Genomic DNA, 17113 nt, shown 5'->3' on the forward strand with positions numbered 1-17113 from the left:
CCAGATGAAATTACTTCCCTAAATCCATTTTATCATTTTAAATACCTCCATTAGAGCAAGGAGCTGAACTACCCAGGACAATGCAACCCGTTTGATTGACACACAATCCATGACCTTAAACGTACATTCCCTCCACCATCATTGTACAGTGGCAGCCGTGTGTACCATCTACAAGATGCACTGCTGCAACTCACCAAGCCTCCTTGGACAGCACCATCCAAACCTGCGACCTCCACTGACGCGAAGATGAGGGCAGCAGAAACGTCGGAACACCACCAACTGCAAGTTCCCTCCAAGCCACACACTATCCTGACTTAGAACTATATTGTCATTTCTTCACTGTCGCTGGAACTCCCCTCCTAACAGCACTGTGGGTGTACCTGCACAATGTGAACTGCACAGATTCAAGAAGGTGGCTTACCACTTTCACAAGGGCAAATGGGGAATGGGCAATAAATGCTGGCCTAACCAACGACGCCAACATCCCATGAAAAAAAGTGAACAAATGAATAAAACAAAATCACCCCGTGGGTGTCTAAACTTACTATTGCATTTGTGCTCCACTTCTATGGGTGGAATTTTGCCAACTTGGGTGGGAAAGGTGGGGTGTAGCCCAACGACTTTTCCTGCCACATTTTTTTACATTTTGTCAAAAGAAAGTTTGGGGCGGGTCCCAGGACGTCATGCTGACCGGCTACCCCTCTAGCAACGTAGGCTCTTGAAAGGTCGGAGCATCCTGATGTAAAGAAAATCCATACAAAAGTATGAAGAAAGTTTAAGACAAAACAAACTGATTTATTTAGTCCAAGGTAATCAATCTTCAGTACATTCTCATCAGAATGTAAATTTAAAATTTACTGTTAAAAGGAACATTAGGAAATATATGACAATTTATCAGAAGTGGGAGCTGATGAGTGACAGGACTGCTTCATTATTTGGGGTCATCGTGAATTCTGTCCGGACACTTCGTGGGCACCTGTGGCTGCCACAGTTTCATGTGAGCTATTATTAAATCTCCAGATAGACCTGTATGAAAAATGGAAAGCTATTTATTCATAAAGATGATATGCCAGCTGTAATGAATAATTTGAAACAATTAATTAATGGCATTATTTGGCTCTGTTCTACATAAGAATATGGCTGAATAGATGGCACCTGACTTCCAGAGCATGTTGGGTTTGGGCCAACTATAGTAAGATGTGGATTATTAATCCAGAGAAATGGCTTGATTCTCAAACTAAAAGGTTTTTTGTAGACTTTTCTATATACATTTATATTATTAACCATGTGTTATTCTTCTCGTATAAAAGATCCATAATTCACTGGCCTCCCAAAGAATGAGTTAAGTCTCTCTTGCTGAGGTCTGCAGAATATAATTGGAATGTCTTGCCACCATTTGCAATATTTTTTTCAAATGAGTTATTGATTTGAATGAAATCTGAATACAGAGCCAGAGAGCAATCTTATCTGAAAGTTTTATTTCTGCTGGTTTGGCTTATTGAATGGTGAGAATAATGCCCATAGAAATTAGAACAAAGTTGGCCTCTAATTTACAGTCCAAGTGTAAGTTTTGAAAATCGAATATTGGGGGTTTGTGATGATGAGCTCTAACGTTTTGCAGTTGATGTGAGATTGTACAATAAATAACCAAATAAATAGCATAGTGAGCTTAGCCAGACGTCCAAAGAAAAACTGTAATTCTGCCAAGATTGTTGTTTGTAGACACCCCCCCCCCCCCCCCCCCAAGCACACATGACATATATAGTGCAATAATTGATTTGTACCAGATATTACTGAGTCTGCAAAACGTAGCTGTTATAACCCGTCATGGGTATTACAGGATAGGGTGAACCACTATCCTGTGGAGAATGCAGAATACAGAGATGGTGGTGGGGGTTGGGGGTGGAGGGGGGGGGGGGGGTTGGAGGAGGGGGGGGGGGGGGGGTTGGAGGAGAGGGGGGGGGTGGAGAGAGAAGAGGAGAACACCCGTAACAAAGTCTAAGTGCCTTTGTATAAATAGTGTCCACCAGTCTTTGTGTAAGTAGAGTCTGCCAATCCGGCACCGACTAGAGAGACCCAGTAGGGAACTACTGGAGTTGTACATAATAGTTACCGTGTTAAGTAAAATAAGTTTTGTTTTTCTCTACAACTCGGTGTGGACTCCTTTTGTTGCACCTTACAAAAGTAGAGTAACCATCAACACTGTTGATCTTTTTCTATGACTTCTGCAATTCTAACTAATCTTAAATGTGGCCTAATTGTGGTCTTGCTAAACTCAACTAGTAAGTTGAGAATAGTTCTTTGTAGTCTTTCAAAAGCAACAGTTACACTCATTTCTGCTTAGTTCCTTCCCCAGTGCCATCAGCCCCAATCTTGCAGCTGGAGGAATGCTGTACTCGCAACAACAGTGCTACGTTGTCCTGGAAACAGCCACCACTCTCGTTAGTTCAAGCAGAAGGTTACATTTTGGAACTAGATGATGGAAATGGCGGCCAGTTTAGAGTAAGTATTCTGGATGCAATTGTGAATTAAAATAATTGAGAATTGAGGGGTGGCACAGTGGTTAGCACTGCTGCCTCACGGCACCAGAAACCCAGGTTTGATTCTGACATCGTGTGACTTTGTGAACTTTGCACATTTTTCCCGTGTCTGGGTGGGTTTCCTCCGAGTGAACAAAGAACAAAGAAAATTACAGCACAGGAACAGGCCCTTCGGCCCTCCCAGCCTGTGCCGATCCAGATCCTTTATCTAAACCAGTCTTCTATTTTCCAAGGATCTACTTCACTCTGTTCCCGCCCGTTCATATATCTGTCTAGATGCACCTTAAATGATGCTATCGTGCCCGCCTCTACCACCTCCGCTGGCAAAGCGTTCCAGGCACCCACCACCCTCTGCGTAAAAAACTTTCCACACACATCTCCCTTAAACTTTCCCCCTCTCACCTTGAAATCGTGACCCCTTGTAATTGACACCCCCACTCTTGGAAAAAGCTTGTTGCTATCCACCCTGTCCATACCTCTCATAATTTTGTAGACCTCAATCAGGTCCCCCCTCAACCTCCGTCTTTCCAACGAAAACAATCCTAATCTACTCAACCTTTCTTCATAGCTAGCACCCTCCATACCAGGCAACATCCTGGTGAACCTGCTCTACACCCTCTCTAAAGCATCCACATCCTTCTGGTAATGTGGCGACCAGAACTGCACGCAGTATTCCAAATGTGGCCTAACCAAAGTCCTATACAACTGTAACATGGGGCGAAATTCTCCGGTATCGGCGCGATGTCCGCAAACTGGCGCCAAAAACGGCGCAAATCAGTCAGGCATCGCGCCGCCCCAAAGGTGCGGAATCCTCCGCATCTTGGGGGGCCGAGCCCTAACGTTGAGGGGCTAGGCCCGCGCCGGACTGATTTCCGCCCCGCCAGCTGGTGCGGAAATGACATTGCCGGGCGGCGCATGCGCGGGAGCGTTAGCGGCCGCTCACAGCACCCCGCGCATGCGCAGTGGAGGGAGTCTCTTCCGCCTCCGCCATGGTGGAGACCATGGCGAAGGCAGAAAGAAAAGAGTGCCCCCACGGCACAGGCCTGCCCGCGGATCGGTGGGCCCCGATCGCGGGCCTGGCTCCCGCCGGGGCACCCCCCGGGGCCAGATCCCCCCGCCCCCCAAGGACCCCGGAGTCCGCCCGTCCCGCCGGTAAGAGAGGTGGTTTAATCCACGCCGGCGGGACAGGCATCCTAGCGGCGGGACAGGCATCCTAGCAGCGGGACTTCGGCCCATACGGGCCGGAGAATCGCGGGGGGGGGGGGGGGGGGCGCCAACCGGCGCGGCGCGATTTCCGCCCCCGCCGAATATCCGGTGCCGGAGAATCCAGCGGGGGCGGGATTCACGCCAGCCCCCAGCGATTCTCCGACCCAGCGGGGGGTCGGAGAATCTCGCCCATTACCTGCCGACTCTTGTACTCAATACCCCGTCCGGTGAAGGCAAGCATGCTGTATGCCTTCTTGACCACTCTATCAACCTGCGTTGCCACCTTCAGGGTACAATGGACCTGAACTCCCAGATCTCTCTGTACATCAATTTTCCCCAGGACTCTTCCATTGACCGTATAGTCCGCTCTTGAATTAGATCTTCCAAAATGCATCACCTCGCATTTGCCTGGATTGAACTCCATCTGCCATTTCTCTGCCCAACTCCCCAATCTATCTATATTTTGCTGTATTCTCTGACAGTCCTCCTCGCTATCTGCAACTCCACCAATCTTAGTATCATCTGCAAACTTGCTAATCAGACCACCTATACCTTCGTCCAGATCATTTATGTATATCACAAACAACAGTGGTCCGAGCACGGATCCCTGTGGAACACCACGAGTCACCTTTCTCCATTTTGAGACACTCCCTTCCACCACTACTCTCTGTCTCCTGTTGCCCAGCCAGTTCTTTATCCATCTAGCTGGTACACCCTGAACCCCATACAACTTCACTTTTTCCATCAACCTGCCATGGGAAACTTTATCAAACGCCTTACTGAAGTCCATATATATGACATCTACAGCCCTTCCCTCATCAATTAACTTTGTCACTTCCTCAAATAATTCTATGGGTTTGTAAGACATGACCTTCCCTGCACAAAACCATGCTGCTTATCACTGATAAGTCTATTTTCTTCCAAATGTGAATAGATCCTAACCCTCAGTATCTTCTCTAACAGTTTGCCTACCACTGACGTCAAGCTCACAGGTCTATAATTCCCTGGATTATCCCTGCTACCCTTCTTAAACAAAGGGACCACATTAGCAATTCTCCAGTCCTCCGGGACCTCACCCATGCTCAAGGATGCTGCAAAGATATGTTAAGGTCCCAGCTATTTCGTCCCTCGCTTCCCTCAGTAACCTGGGATAGATCCCATCCGGACCTGGGGACTTGTCCACCTTAATGCCTTTTAGAATACCCAAAACTTCCCCCTTCCTTATGCCGATTTGACCTAGAGTATTTAAACATCCACCCGTAGCCTCAACATCCGTCATGTCCCTCTCCTTGGTGAATACCGATGCAAAGTACTCATTAAGAATCTCACCCATTTCCTCTGACTCCACGCATAAATTCCCTCTTTTGACCTTGAGTGGGCCAATCCTTTCTCTAGTTACCCTCTTGCTCCTTATATACGAATTAAACGCTTTGGGATTTTCCTTAATCCTGTTAGCCAAAGATATTTCATGACCCCTTTTAGCCCTCTTTAGTGCGCGTTTGAGATTTGTCCTACTTTCCCGATATTCCTCCTCAGCTTCATCAGTTATAAGTCGCCTAGATCTTATGTATGCATCCTTTTTCATCTTAGCTAGTCTCACAATTCCACCCGTCATCCATGGTTCCCTAATCTTGCCATTTCTATCCCTCGTTTTCACAGGGACATGTCTGTCCTGCACTCTAATCAACCTTTCCTAAAAAGACTCCCACATTTCAAATGTGGATTTACCCTTAAACAACTGCTCCCAATCCACATTCCCTAGCTCCTGCCGAATTTTGTTAATCTTGGCCTTTCCCCAATTTAGCACTCTTCCTTTAGGACCACTCTCGTCTTTGACAACGAGTATTCTAAAACTTACGGAATTGTGATCGCTATTCCCAAAGTAATCACCGACTGAAACTTCAACCACCTGGCCGGGATCATTCCCCAATACCAGGTCCAGTATGGCCCCTTCCTGAGTTGGACTATTTACATACTGCTCTAAAAAACTCTCCTGGATTCTCCTTCCAAATTCTGCTCCATCTACGCCTCCAACACTACATGAGTCCCATTCAATGTTGGGGAAGTTAAAATCTCCCATCACGACCAACCTATTGCTCCTACATTTTTCTATAATCTGTCTACATATTTGTACCTCTACTTCATGCTCGCTTTTGGGAGGCCTGTAGTAAAGTCCCAACAATGTTACTGCACCCTTCCTATTTCTTAGCTCTACCCATATTCCCTCAGTGCTCGAATCCTCCATCGTGCCCTCCTTAATCACAGCTGTGATATCATTTCTGACCAGTAATCCAACTCCTCCACCCCTTTTACCTCCCTCTCTATCCCTCCTGAAGCATCTATACCCTGGGATATTTAGTTGCCAGTCTTGCCCTTCCGTCAATCAAGTCTCAGTAATACCAATAACATCATATTCGCAGGTACTAATCCAAGCCCTAAGTTCATCTGCTCCGGTTTCCTCCCACAGTCACAAAGATATGCAGGTTTGGTGGACTGTCTATGCTAAATTGCTCCTCGATGGGGTTATGGGAATAGGGTGGGGGATTGGGCCTAGTTAACGTGCTCTTTCGGAGATCGGTTTAAACTCGATGGGACGGAAGGCCTCCTTCTGCATTTTAGGGTTTCTGTGATTCTATTCTATCACCAAGGAGGCAAAGTGCTTTCAAGACCCACTGTACACTGAGAAGTTGTGTTTTGAGTGTGAGGCAGTATTTGCAATAAATCTAAACTATATTTACTTTCAATTTTATACCCTCACTATTATAAAGTTAGGTAAGTTGAGGTGTTTTGCTAATGGTAATGTGGTACCAAAGCCTAGGAAAGCATTTAGACTGGTAATTGAACACAATTATACCTTCTTCATTGGACTCTAGAAAATAACCCAACAAATGTGATATATGTTGTAGATGAGTAACTGTTTGTGATAACAGCAACATCAAACTAGTGTTGCATTTTTCTAACTCGGATTAAGCATCCAGAGCCAGAAAAGATACAAGATATTCTGTGAGATTGGTAGATGCTCAGAACGCTGCTTTTTGCAAAGATACTCACCTCCGTCCAATGCCGGCATCTCCACATCATTTTGCAGTGCTGACTGGGCTGGGAAAACCTGTGTGCAACTCTCCAGTGCACAGAAATCTGGCCAGCTCCACAGAGATCAGGCTGCCCTCATTAAAGGGCACCCCATCATTGTTAAAACAGCCCCCCCACCCACCACGAACAATGGGGGCTGACACCCAAGAGCAGCGGGGCAACCACCCCCTCCTTTTTCCTGCCCCCACAAATCAGAAAACTATGGGCAACTCTTTCCCCCCCCCAAACCACCACCACACACACATACACATAAGGGGAACCCCTCCCTCCTCAACCCAGGCGGGCTCATCTCGACTGCTTCCTAGTTTTCAATACCTTGGGGAGGATGGGGGCTGCGGCTGCAACTGTAATTGCAAAGTTTTTCTGGGGAAAAAAAAAATGATATAAATTAAGTTAAACACTGAATTTTCATTTTGCTGAGCTATTTTACCACGTTGAAAATAAATTTAAATTATTCAAATTAAGCAAGATTAAGGGCAACATTTTCCCATATCGCACATGGCAGGCAGGAACGGAGAATCTAGCCGAACCCAAAATGTTAGAAACTCGCCGGCATAAAATAGTGTTGCAGTTTTCTCAATGGTGGGTCAGTCATCTCGATGGTATGAACACCATTTGCATCTCACGAATGCTCATTAAAACATCTGCCCGCTGCCATCTCGTCAGGCTTTCCATTTTGTGTCATGCCTGCCGGACATTGCAGTCTAAAACCTTATTGGTGTACACACGGCAGTCCTCGGTTCGTAAGGGATGTCGAGGTGAGTGCAACAACCTTTCTGCCAAGGTGCTGCGCTGCTCCGGATGCTCTGTTCACCACTCTGACGGGACAGAGCTGTTCCTGCCTCCATCTCCATGCTGAGCTGGTCTTGATGCACAGCATTGTGCTGCTGGACCCATGAATCCTCCTGTGTCATCGAGTTGGATCAGTACAGTGCCCGGGGTTGGGAAGTACGGGCTCTCCTTCCCCCTGGTGCCACACACCAGTGTCTATTTGGACAGCACTGTGCTGCAGGGCTCGTGCAGCCACCGGAACAAAGGTCCAAAGTTCGACCTGGGGTGGAGTGCGAGGTGAGACTGGGGGCAGGGTGGCCCGATGAAGACAAGGGGGTTAATATGGTAGGAGGACTATGCAAGGAGTGGGGAACAAGGACTCACAATGCAGGCAGAGGGGCAAGTAGATGGATGAAGAAGACGAACCATGGAAGGAAGAGGGAAGACCGAGGAGAGGGAAGCCAGACCGTGACAAGCCTGCATGCAAAACAAACCAGGGGGTCAAAGGGATACCACATCGTTTACAGGAAGAGGATGACCAAAGACACCGTTGGTGGGTGGGTAGAAGTCCATGTGGGACATGGGCGCCTCACAGATGATGGGCACGTGAGGAGGGTGGTTAACTTGAGGAACAGACTTTCTCTTGAGGCTGCTAGCTGTTTTCCTCTGGGTTGCTTTTTCCTCTAAGTAAAAATAAAGAATTCCGTCCTAGATGCATTTTCACATTTCCTAGGTAAAGAAATATTTTATACTGAAAATGCATATTCTCCCACCAGCATTTTTCCAGAAGCATCCAAATTGAATTGAACACGAGCTATCTCTCACTCACACCGTATTTCCATGATCCCTGTCCCCATTTGGGTTTAGCCAAAATCATGTAGAACCATGTATTTTGAAGCTCCACCCTCATTCATAATTTTTTATATAAATTTAAGTTGACATGGAATTGTATTGAACTACATAACGGGTCTATGGGGTGGAATTTTCCCAGGTTCTGTCTGAAAAGCAGCATGTTTCTCCCCAGAGAAACAGATAGGTTTTGCATCAAGATCATCCCACACTTTGCCAGCTTTAGGAAGAGGGGCTTGTTTTGCATTTTTATTATGAGGGGAGGGGCCTAAAGACGCCAGCAAGCCCAGATCAAAAGAGATCAAAGGGTACCCTGATCCAAATCCTGGTTAAAGACCACACCCTGCCCCCCTGTAGCGAATCTCCACTATAGGGTCGCCTGTAGGCCCCTGCCCCTGGAAGTGCCAACCCAGGCAGACAGAGGGGCAAGAAAGTAGATGAAGAAGTCGAACAATGGAAGGCAGAGGGAAGGCTAAGGGAGGGAAGCTGGACCCTGACAAACCTGCATGAAAAGCTCTCAATCAAAGGAGTTTACTGGAAGGGGAAGGATGAAGACTTCAGATCCAATGGGTAGTGGTCCATTTAGGGCATGGGCTCGGAGGGGGGGGGAAGACGGTTGAATTGAGGAATAAACCTCTTCTTGAGGCTGCTAGCCTTTTCTCTCTGGGTTGCTGAAATCCTGCACAGACTGGTGGGCTGGAGCGAGTGATATGGATGTGCTGGACAGAATCATAGAATCCCTATCGTGCAGAAAGAGGCCAATCAGCCCTTCGAGTCTGCACCCTTTGAAAAAGCACCCTTCCAAGGCCAACTCCCCCACCCTATCCTCCTAACCCCACCTAACCTGTACATCCCTGCACACCTTTAGACTGTGGGAGGAAACCCACACAGACACAGGGAGAACGTGCAAACTCCACACAGACAGTGACCCAAGGTCGGAATTGAACCCGGATCCCTGGCGCTGTGGGACAGCAGTGCTAAGCACCAATTTTTTTTAATGGCGCAGGGCTCATTGAACCTGCCAGCTGAGGGTGGACGGACGAATTAGCTGCCGGCTCATCAGGTGAGTCGGAGGAGAACTCGCCTGTGCATAATTAATAAGGTTCCAAGCGCAGGATTCTGGCAGAAGGACAGGTGCCACTAGAGCTGCCTGCCACTGCACTTAGGGCAAGATCCAGTGGCCATGCTGCGCCTGAAAGGCAGCTCGCCGTGGCACAGCGTGGCCAATGGAAGCCTGGAGACCCCGCTCCCGGGATCTATCTGGCTCGCAACACCTCGCAAGATCTAGCGCGATCTCGTAAGAAGTTGCAATGTAAATCCTGCCCATTGTGGCCAGGATCACTGTTTGGCATATCTGCTTGTGCAGATTCCCGAGGTACCTCAGACTTTGGGATTCATCCCCTTCGCCAGAGAGATCTCTGGTGAGCGCCGTTCAGCACTGGCTCCCCACAAACCGGGACCAGATGGAACGGCACTCGGGGTCTCCCAGAGGATCGGAGGCCCCCAGCTGCATGCCCTTTGGGAAGAGTGGTGCCTGGCACTGCTGGTGCCATCCGGACACCCTGGCAGTGCCAGCCTGGGACTGCCAACATGCCCAAGTGGCACTGCCAGGGTGCCAGGTCTGCACTGCCAAGGTGCCAAGCTGACATTTGTTTGCACGCAATCGGGCCGGGGGTGCACTGCGTGGGTGTTGGGGGTGAGCTGGCGGGGAGGGGACCCCTCCCATAGTACATTCAGACTGGAGGAAGGGGAGATTGCTTTATGGGCCTCTGAGTTCCAGCGAGCAGAGCTCCCAACTGTACAAAATGGGCCTATGTGCGGCCCCGATTGCGCGTTCCCCGTTCAGGCTCCTAATCCAACGTGAGTCACATTGAATAGCCATGTGGTTCTCTGCACTGTGTGCGCCGGGAAACACGTGGCTAAAAGCGCTCGCTATGGGACTTGTTCCCTTTTGGGAGAAACACGCCCAAAGTCTCAAAATGGGAGAATTCCGCCCTATTTCTCACTCCACGTACATCATAAAATCAAGAACAAACTTCAAGCAGGTACGTTCTCATTTGATCGTTCCATGTTCTGATGTACATCATCGCTATGCCTTGCAGCCATTTTATTTGCATTATTGCAATTTTATATTCATTTTCTATAACTGCAAATAACATGAAAGATTATATGCCAACTGAAGAGAGGTCAGTTACCTTTTGTTGGACCTGAGAAAAAGACCAGCACAATAGCTAAATAAACTTCCTTTGCACACCGGTCAAAAGTTACCTCAGAATTATTTTTACTTTGTTTCTGATTTTCATGTACAGGAGGTGTATGTAGGAAAAGAAACCATGTGCACTGTTGATGGGCTACATTTCAACAGCACTTATAGTTCCCGAGTTAAAGCTTTCAACAAGTCGGGAGTAGGTCCTTACAGCAAGACGCTGGTCCTACAGACTTCAGAGGGTGAGATTTCATCACAGATGCTTTAAAAATATCTTAAACTTGTGTTTTGCAAAATAAGAAGGAAGCTGTGTTTTAAAAAGAGTGTCAAATATTAACGCAATACTGTAAAGTAAGTCATCTCTGCAAAATATAGGCTGTGATAAATTGCCATGCTCAGTATCCCAAGTATTCATGAATTGTACACTGTAGAGAGTAATGCCTTGCACTTGAGGAAAGCTAACCATTTAGTCATTTCTGAAAAGCTTTTTGTTTTGATTATATACGCAAATGTTAAATATTTTTAAGCTAAACTGTGGTGAAGCCTTTTATATGATTGTGTTTTGTAGTATGGCGTATTACACTAAAGCATCTTTTTTTGAAGATTCTGTAAACTCATTGTATTAGTGTGGTGCATTTGATTTGCGAAGTATTGAAAGGTTTTTTTTCTAAAGAAATCCCTGTTGTATTTTGCAGATATCACCTGTCCATACAATCAGTGTAAGTTAGCCACTATTCTAAATGTCTTGCTTCAGTAGCCTGGTCACTGCCTATTTGTTTGTTCGTCTGCTATTGAATTGTAATATTGCAGGTATGAAATGTTAACAGGATATAGGAATATTGCTAATCAAACCAATTTGGTGGAATAGAAAAATAAACTACCTGTATAATTCAAAGATTGTATTGTTCTGGAGCTCACAAGTGCATAACAATCTAATGTGTGTTCCTCTATCACCAACTTGTTGGATTACATTCAGCATTTTGTAGGCTTTTTATCAGCAAGCAAACACTACAGAAAGATCGAAATATTCTAAATTATTTTATGACCGATTTAAGTGTACCAAATTTAATGTAAGTATAGAAGCCAAGTTTTTAATTCTGGAAGGACAGCGGATTTTTGTGTTTTTTTAATGATTACAACTAAGGTGGGGATGAAGTTAGTTGTTACTATCTTAACTTAACCAGTTTATTGAGAATATTTGTTTCTTGATGGGAATATCTCCAGATGGTGTTACTGTCCAAAGGTTGACATTGATCTATGCTGAACTGATTAATTGCAACCAGTTGGCTCCATTGTTTTCTGATTAAAAAATGGGAAGTTGATTCCACATGATTGCAGTCTAACAATCCTTACTGGCAATCGCTCATGTGGGTACCAAGTAGGGATTAGATTTCAGAATGACACTTGCAATTAAATAGCTGGCTAATACTCTTTTTATGTTCACAAATACCCTGAGCAACATGCCAAAAGAAGAATTGCATTTGCATGGTGTCTTAACACATTGTCCAAAACATTGCCAGTGTTTATAATGTGATGAAGCATCTTTGAAATACAGGATGGAATTCTCCCAAGCCCCCCCCCCCCCCCCCGTGGCAAAAATCGGTTTCACGCTGGTGTGAATTTCAGTGGGATCTTCTGCTGGTGCTCACTACAGCAGGTTGGGAAACCTGCCAGTGTGAACTGTATTGTGAAGGCCTGACACCCCCCCCCCCCAATACCAGATTCTCAGTGATGCCAACGGGAAAAAACAATGGCGTGAAACATGTTTGGAACAACGTAGCACGTAATGTAAGGACTCACCTGAACAGAATGCCTGAGGCTGGCTCCGGAGTTCGTGAGGGAGGCAGGTATCCAAATTCAGTGCCTTGGATGGGGTCCATTTTCCAGCCTCAGAATGTTCCTGGAAGTCCAACTTCTTTCTGGTCCATCTTCCCGTCTCGGAGTGTTCCTGGAGGAGATCCATCTTCATTTTCAGGAGGTCCACCTTCTTTCTTTGATAGTAGGTGTGATGTTGGGTGTCTATTCGATCTTGTGCCCGAACACAACGCAGGCTACATGGTATCCAGCCCTGCCACGCCACTGAATATGGCGTGAAACACCCAGGTGATAATCACTGAGTCGGGGCCGGAAGATTTAGCGTGCATTCTTGCTGACCTCTGCAACTGGAAACAGTGCATGTTCCTGGCCCCACCATGCTACTTAGTTTAAAAATGGGAGAATTCCTGCAGTGACTGCTGTTGTGTAGGTTGATATAATTTAATGTCCACGAGGGGGGAAGAAAATGTTAAACACAAGTATTTCATGCTTATAAGATTTTTAAATACAATTTTAAAAATTACATTCCTATCCCTAAAACTACAGTTATATCAAGAATAAAAATGTTCATATTTGCATAAAGCACATGCTGTACCAACACCTGTTGAAATATAGAGGAATGAAAACTGATTACATTTACTCTTCAGAATAGAATAAATAACAGATTCCAGAAACTTCACAATATAAAACTAACACAGTTAATTTTACCTCTGACCTCGGGATAGAAAATCCAATCAAAATTAGCCATGACTTTGCCCTTATGTGAGAAGAAACCGATTTTTTAAATAGATTACTCAGCAGTGAGTTTGAGTAGCAAAGGATTGACGCTGAAGCATCAGTAGCTGAACCGGGCGGCCAACCACTCTTGGAAGCTATGGTGGAAAATGACTACCCACAGCAGCTTTAGGATGTTCTCTATGAATGTTCTATAAACTTTGAACTGGCAGTGATTAAGTTGCAGATGTTACTCTGGCCATTTGAACAGGGAAAGACAAGGATGATTCTGAAAGACCTCCAAAAAGGATGTTGGCAGTCATCACAAAGCTTCTGTCTGAGTTGACATTTCAAATCAATAACCTTTCAACATAAAACATTGGGCAAAATTCTCCGCCTCGTGCTGCTGGTAGTGGCGTTCCCACTGAGGCGGAGAATCCCGTGTAGTGGACTCGCCAACACCAATGGCATTCAAATGGTCATTGGTTAGACATATGGACAATAAGGGAATAGTGTAGATGGGCTTTAGAGTGGTTTCACAGGTCGGCGCAACATCGAGGACTGACGGGCCTTTACTGCGCTGTAATGTTCTCCGTGAAGAAAATGGGATTGGCGCAGGGTGAGAACCCCGTTCCAATGCTTCGGCCCCCCACTCGCAACGGGATCGAGGTTCGCACCCCACGCCAGCAGAAGAATGCACCTGGGTCATTAAGACCCATTTGCATTCACTTAGCGGGCTGGGCACTGTATTCTCCGGGCCTGTGTGATTCTCCAGTCCTCTGAGCTGGGAATGCAGGTATGGACCAACGCGGCCCTGCTGTGGTGGACCTCATAGTGGGCCAAGGGGGTAACTCTATATGGGAGTTACCCCAAAATCCCATCAGAGAATCACCACCCCCCTCCCCCAGCGACCCCCTAAATAAAGAGGCCTCCCCCTAGAGACCCCCTAATTAAAGAGAACCCCTCCCCGGGACCCCCTTAATAAGGAGCGCCCCAGAAAAGAGACCTCTGTCGGTCAGGCCCCCCAGACATACCCCTGTCTGGAAGCTAGAGAGCAGTCCAGAAAGAGGCAGTGAAAAAAATTGCTGTTGTAACACTCACCTGGGCAATACACCTGCTGGCTCAAACAGAGGAATCACCATGTGTCAATTCCTGGAAAGAGAAACCAGTCAGCTGTGGTTAAACTCCTCCAATCCTTGAGCTGCAAGAGATTCATTCATTTCCTTTACTTGGTGTGATTGACAGCTTCCACGCTCACACACAGCTATCGGGCTTGCTTCAATCATCTTCCTTCATGATTGAGTAACTCTGAAGTGCTCTAAGCACAATGTTTATAAACATCAACCACTTCAAAGAGAGTTAAGTGCTTTCTAATCACCTCTCTTCACGCTTGAGTTATTTTGAAGTGGTCAGCTGGAAATTGACAGCAGTATTTCAACAGTGTGTTCTCCTGTGATCTGGCCAATATTTATCTCTCAAACATTATTGCTCAAATGGTTTTATCTGTTCGTTATCACATTGCTGTTTGTGGCATGTTTGTGTGTGCAATTGACTTCTGCCATTGCACATTAAACTCATGACAAAATTTTGAAAGTACTTAATTGGCTGGAAAGTGTTTTGGGATTTACCGAGGTCATGAAAGACAAAAGTGTAAATTTATTTTTGAAGCATGAGTTTCCCAAATTACCAGAATAACCTGGATGAAAAGCATTGGGCATGACTCTCAGAGAGGACTTCCCCGGTGCTCCTGTAACATGGGGCACTTGAGTCAACATGATTCCTGGGGTAGAAGAGCAAGGACCTGGCTGTGAGGTTTCTAGCTGCTGGCTACAGTGAGATGGATGGTGGCTGATCGGCTGCTAGTGGATGACTTGGTGGCTTCTCGTGTAATTAGCTGGATGGCGATAGCGTGATCTAGTGATGGCTAGCTACAAGCTGGCTGACGTCTGGTTCTTTTGCTTTAATTGGCTGGTGGTGAGATGGCTGGCTGCCGTTTGGCTGGGGTTGATGGTTTGTTGACTTCTGGTTACTGGCTTCTTGATTTCGGCTAGCTGCTGAGCTGCCTGCAGGGCGGCAATGGTCACTGGTTGTCTTGATCAGTTTGGTTTAGCTGCACATTGGATAAATTCAAACCATTGGGGGCAGTAAACTTTTGTGTGCATGTGTTATATGCATGTAAAAAATAGTGCTTCCAAAACCAATCAAATTCACATGGAAAAACACATTTTCTGGAGAAACTTCCTTCAAACTCCATCAAGAAGAAATTACTCCATGCTCTTTTAAAATTGCTGCACAGCTGCCTGAGTTAAAATTCAAGACCTGGCATCTGATGAGTATTGCACCCTGATAAGTATTGCACATGTGAGGAACAGGTGACCGTGGACCTGTGGTTCCCAAAGCAGATACTCTGATTGGCATGATTACACAGAAACAACATTATTATGCATGGTGACTACAGTATGTTAGAAGACAAGCTAAATGAGCAATTCCTATGTTTCCATTACTGGACGTCACGATGACACAGTGGTTAGTACTGCTGCCTTACAGCACCAGGGACCCGTGTTTGATTCCAACCTTGGATGACTGTCTGTGGGGAGTTTTTACATTCTCCCCGTGTGTAGGGTCTGTGTGGGTTTCCTCCAGGTGCTCAGGATTCCTCCCACAGTCCAAAGATGTTCAGGTTTCATGGGCTACGGGCCGATGAGGGGTGCTCTTTCAGAGAGTTGGTGCAGACTCAGTGGGCTGAATGACCTCCTTCTGGCTATGGATTCTTCTCCCCTCAAGCACTTTTGTTCTCCATGTATAAAAAAAGCATTTGTTGGTATTGGTCAATTTATTGCCAATAGAGACCGAGGGCACGATCCAAGAGCGCATTTCGCATAGCGAGGATCCGTGCAGGCTTATTAGGTCAGGGGAGAAGCCCAAATTGGGAACCGCACCAGTCGCCGAGCAGTTTGCGATCTAACCAGTCCACTCCAGTTGGTGGGATCCGGATCCCGCCTAGAGGTGCGCAAAGCTAATTGAGGCCAATTATTATAATATTTATTAGTGTCACAAGTAGGCTTTCATTAACACCGCAATAAAGTTACTATGAAAATCCAATTAAGGGCAATCTCCTTATTAGCGAGATGAAAGCCCTATCTAAAGGCCTCCTGTGATCTAACCGGCTGCCCAGTGAGAGGTCACCGGGGCGCCAATTAATACTGGTCCACACAAACGTAAACCAAGCGTCACACCAACTAGGTGGTCAGGGTAGTACCCTGCCTCTTTCTCTGGCATCCGGGCACCTTGGCACTGTCATCCTAGCACTGCCAATGGCTGAGGCCTGAGGGGGACCATGCCAATGAAAAGGGAAGGAGGCAGGATATCATGGGTGGGGGGTGAAGGGTGGGTATAAAGGGGCCTCCGGAAGGTTTGGGTGGGGGGGGGGGGGGGGGGGAAGCGTCCGAAAAGTGGCGTAGGAAGGCCTGAAAAGGAGGGCTGGCCCTCAGTGATCCTATAGTGGGCTGTCCTCGCGTGTGTGTGTGTGTGGAGGGGGGGGGGTGACACTGCCCATGGGTGGGAGCCTTAAGCTCGTTTAAGGGCACCCTTTCAAAATGGTGGCATGATCTCTCAGAAGCCGGTCTGGCCAGTGAGTTCAGCTCTCTAGTGTGTGGGCTAGCCCGGGAAGGAACTCCAAGGCCTGAAAAAGTGACTGTGGTTAGATCGTGGAACTCACCGACAGAGCCAGGGAGAAACTCCCGGCCAAACCCGCCTGAAATTACACTGAGAAATGTTTCCATTAGATCGCGTCCTGAGCCTATCATACAAATTTGATGTGAGAAATGAGGTAATAAAACTTGCATAAATTTTTTTTTAAATAAAAGCTTTATGCTTGCAAGATTTTTGAAAATAGATCGAGAAATCTTTGCCTATATTG

The 17113-nt window shown here is 46.5% G+C and overlaps 1 protein-coding gene across 3 annotated transcripts in view; it reads left to right on the forward strand.

The window, feature by feature from the left end:
* The window catches only part of trim9 (tripartite motif containing 9), a 148411-nt gene that overhangs the window by 99980 nt on the left and 31318 nt on the right, over positions 1–17113 (forward strand). For 2 of the 3 annotated variants that reach the window (XM_072489773.1, XM_072489772.1), the window contains exons 6-8: positions 2345–2502; positions 10769–10907; positions 11361–11384. In XM_072489773.1, the coding sequence (XP_072345874.1) occupies positions 2345–2502; positions 10769–10907; positions 11361–11384 (321 nt within the window). The remainder of the gene's footprint in view (positions 1–2344; positions 2503–10768; positions 10908–11360; positions 11385–17113) is intronic. The other variant, XM_072489774.1, reaches the window with a different exon arrangement.

This window comes from Scyliorhinus torazame, chromosome 2 (genome assembly GCF_047496885.1).
Source record: "Scyliorhinus torazame isolate Kashiwa2021f chromosome 2, sScyTor2.1, whole genome shotgun sequence".
Taxonomy (NCBI): Eukaryota; Metazoa; Chordata; class Chondrichthyes; order Carcharhiniformes; family Scyliorhinidae; genus Scyliorhinus; species Scyliorhinus torazame.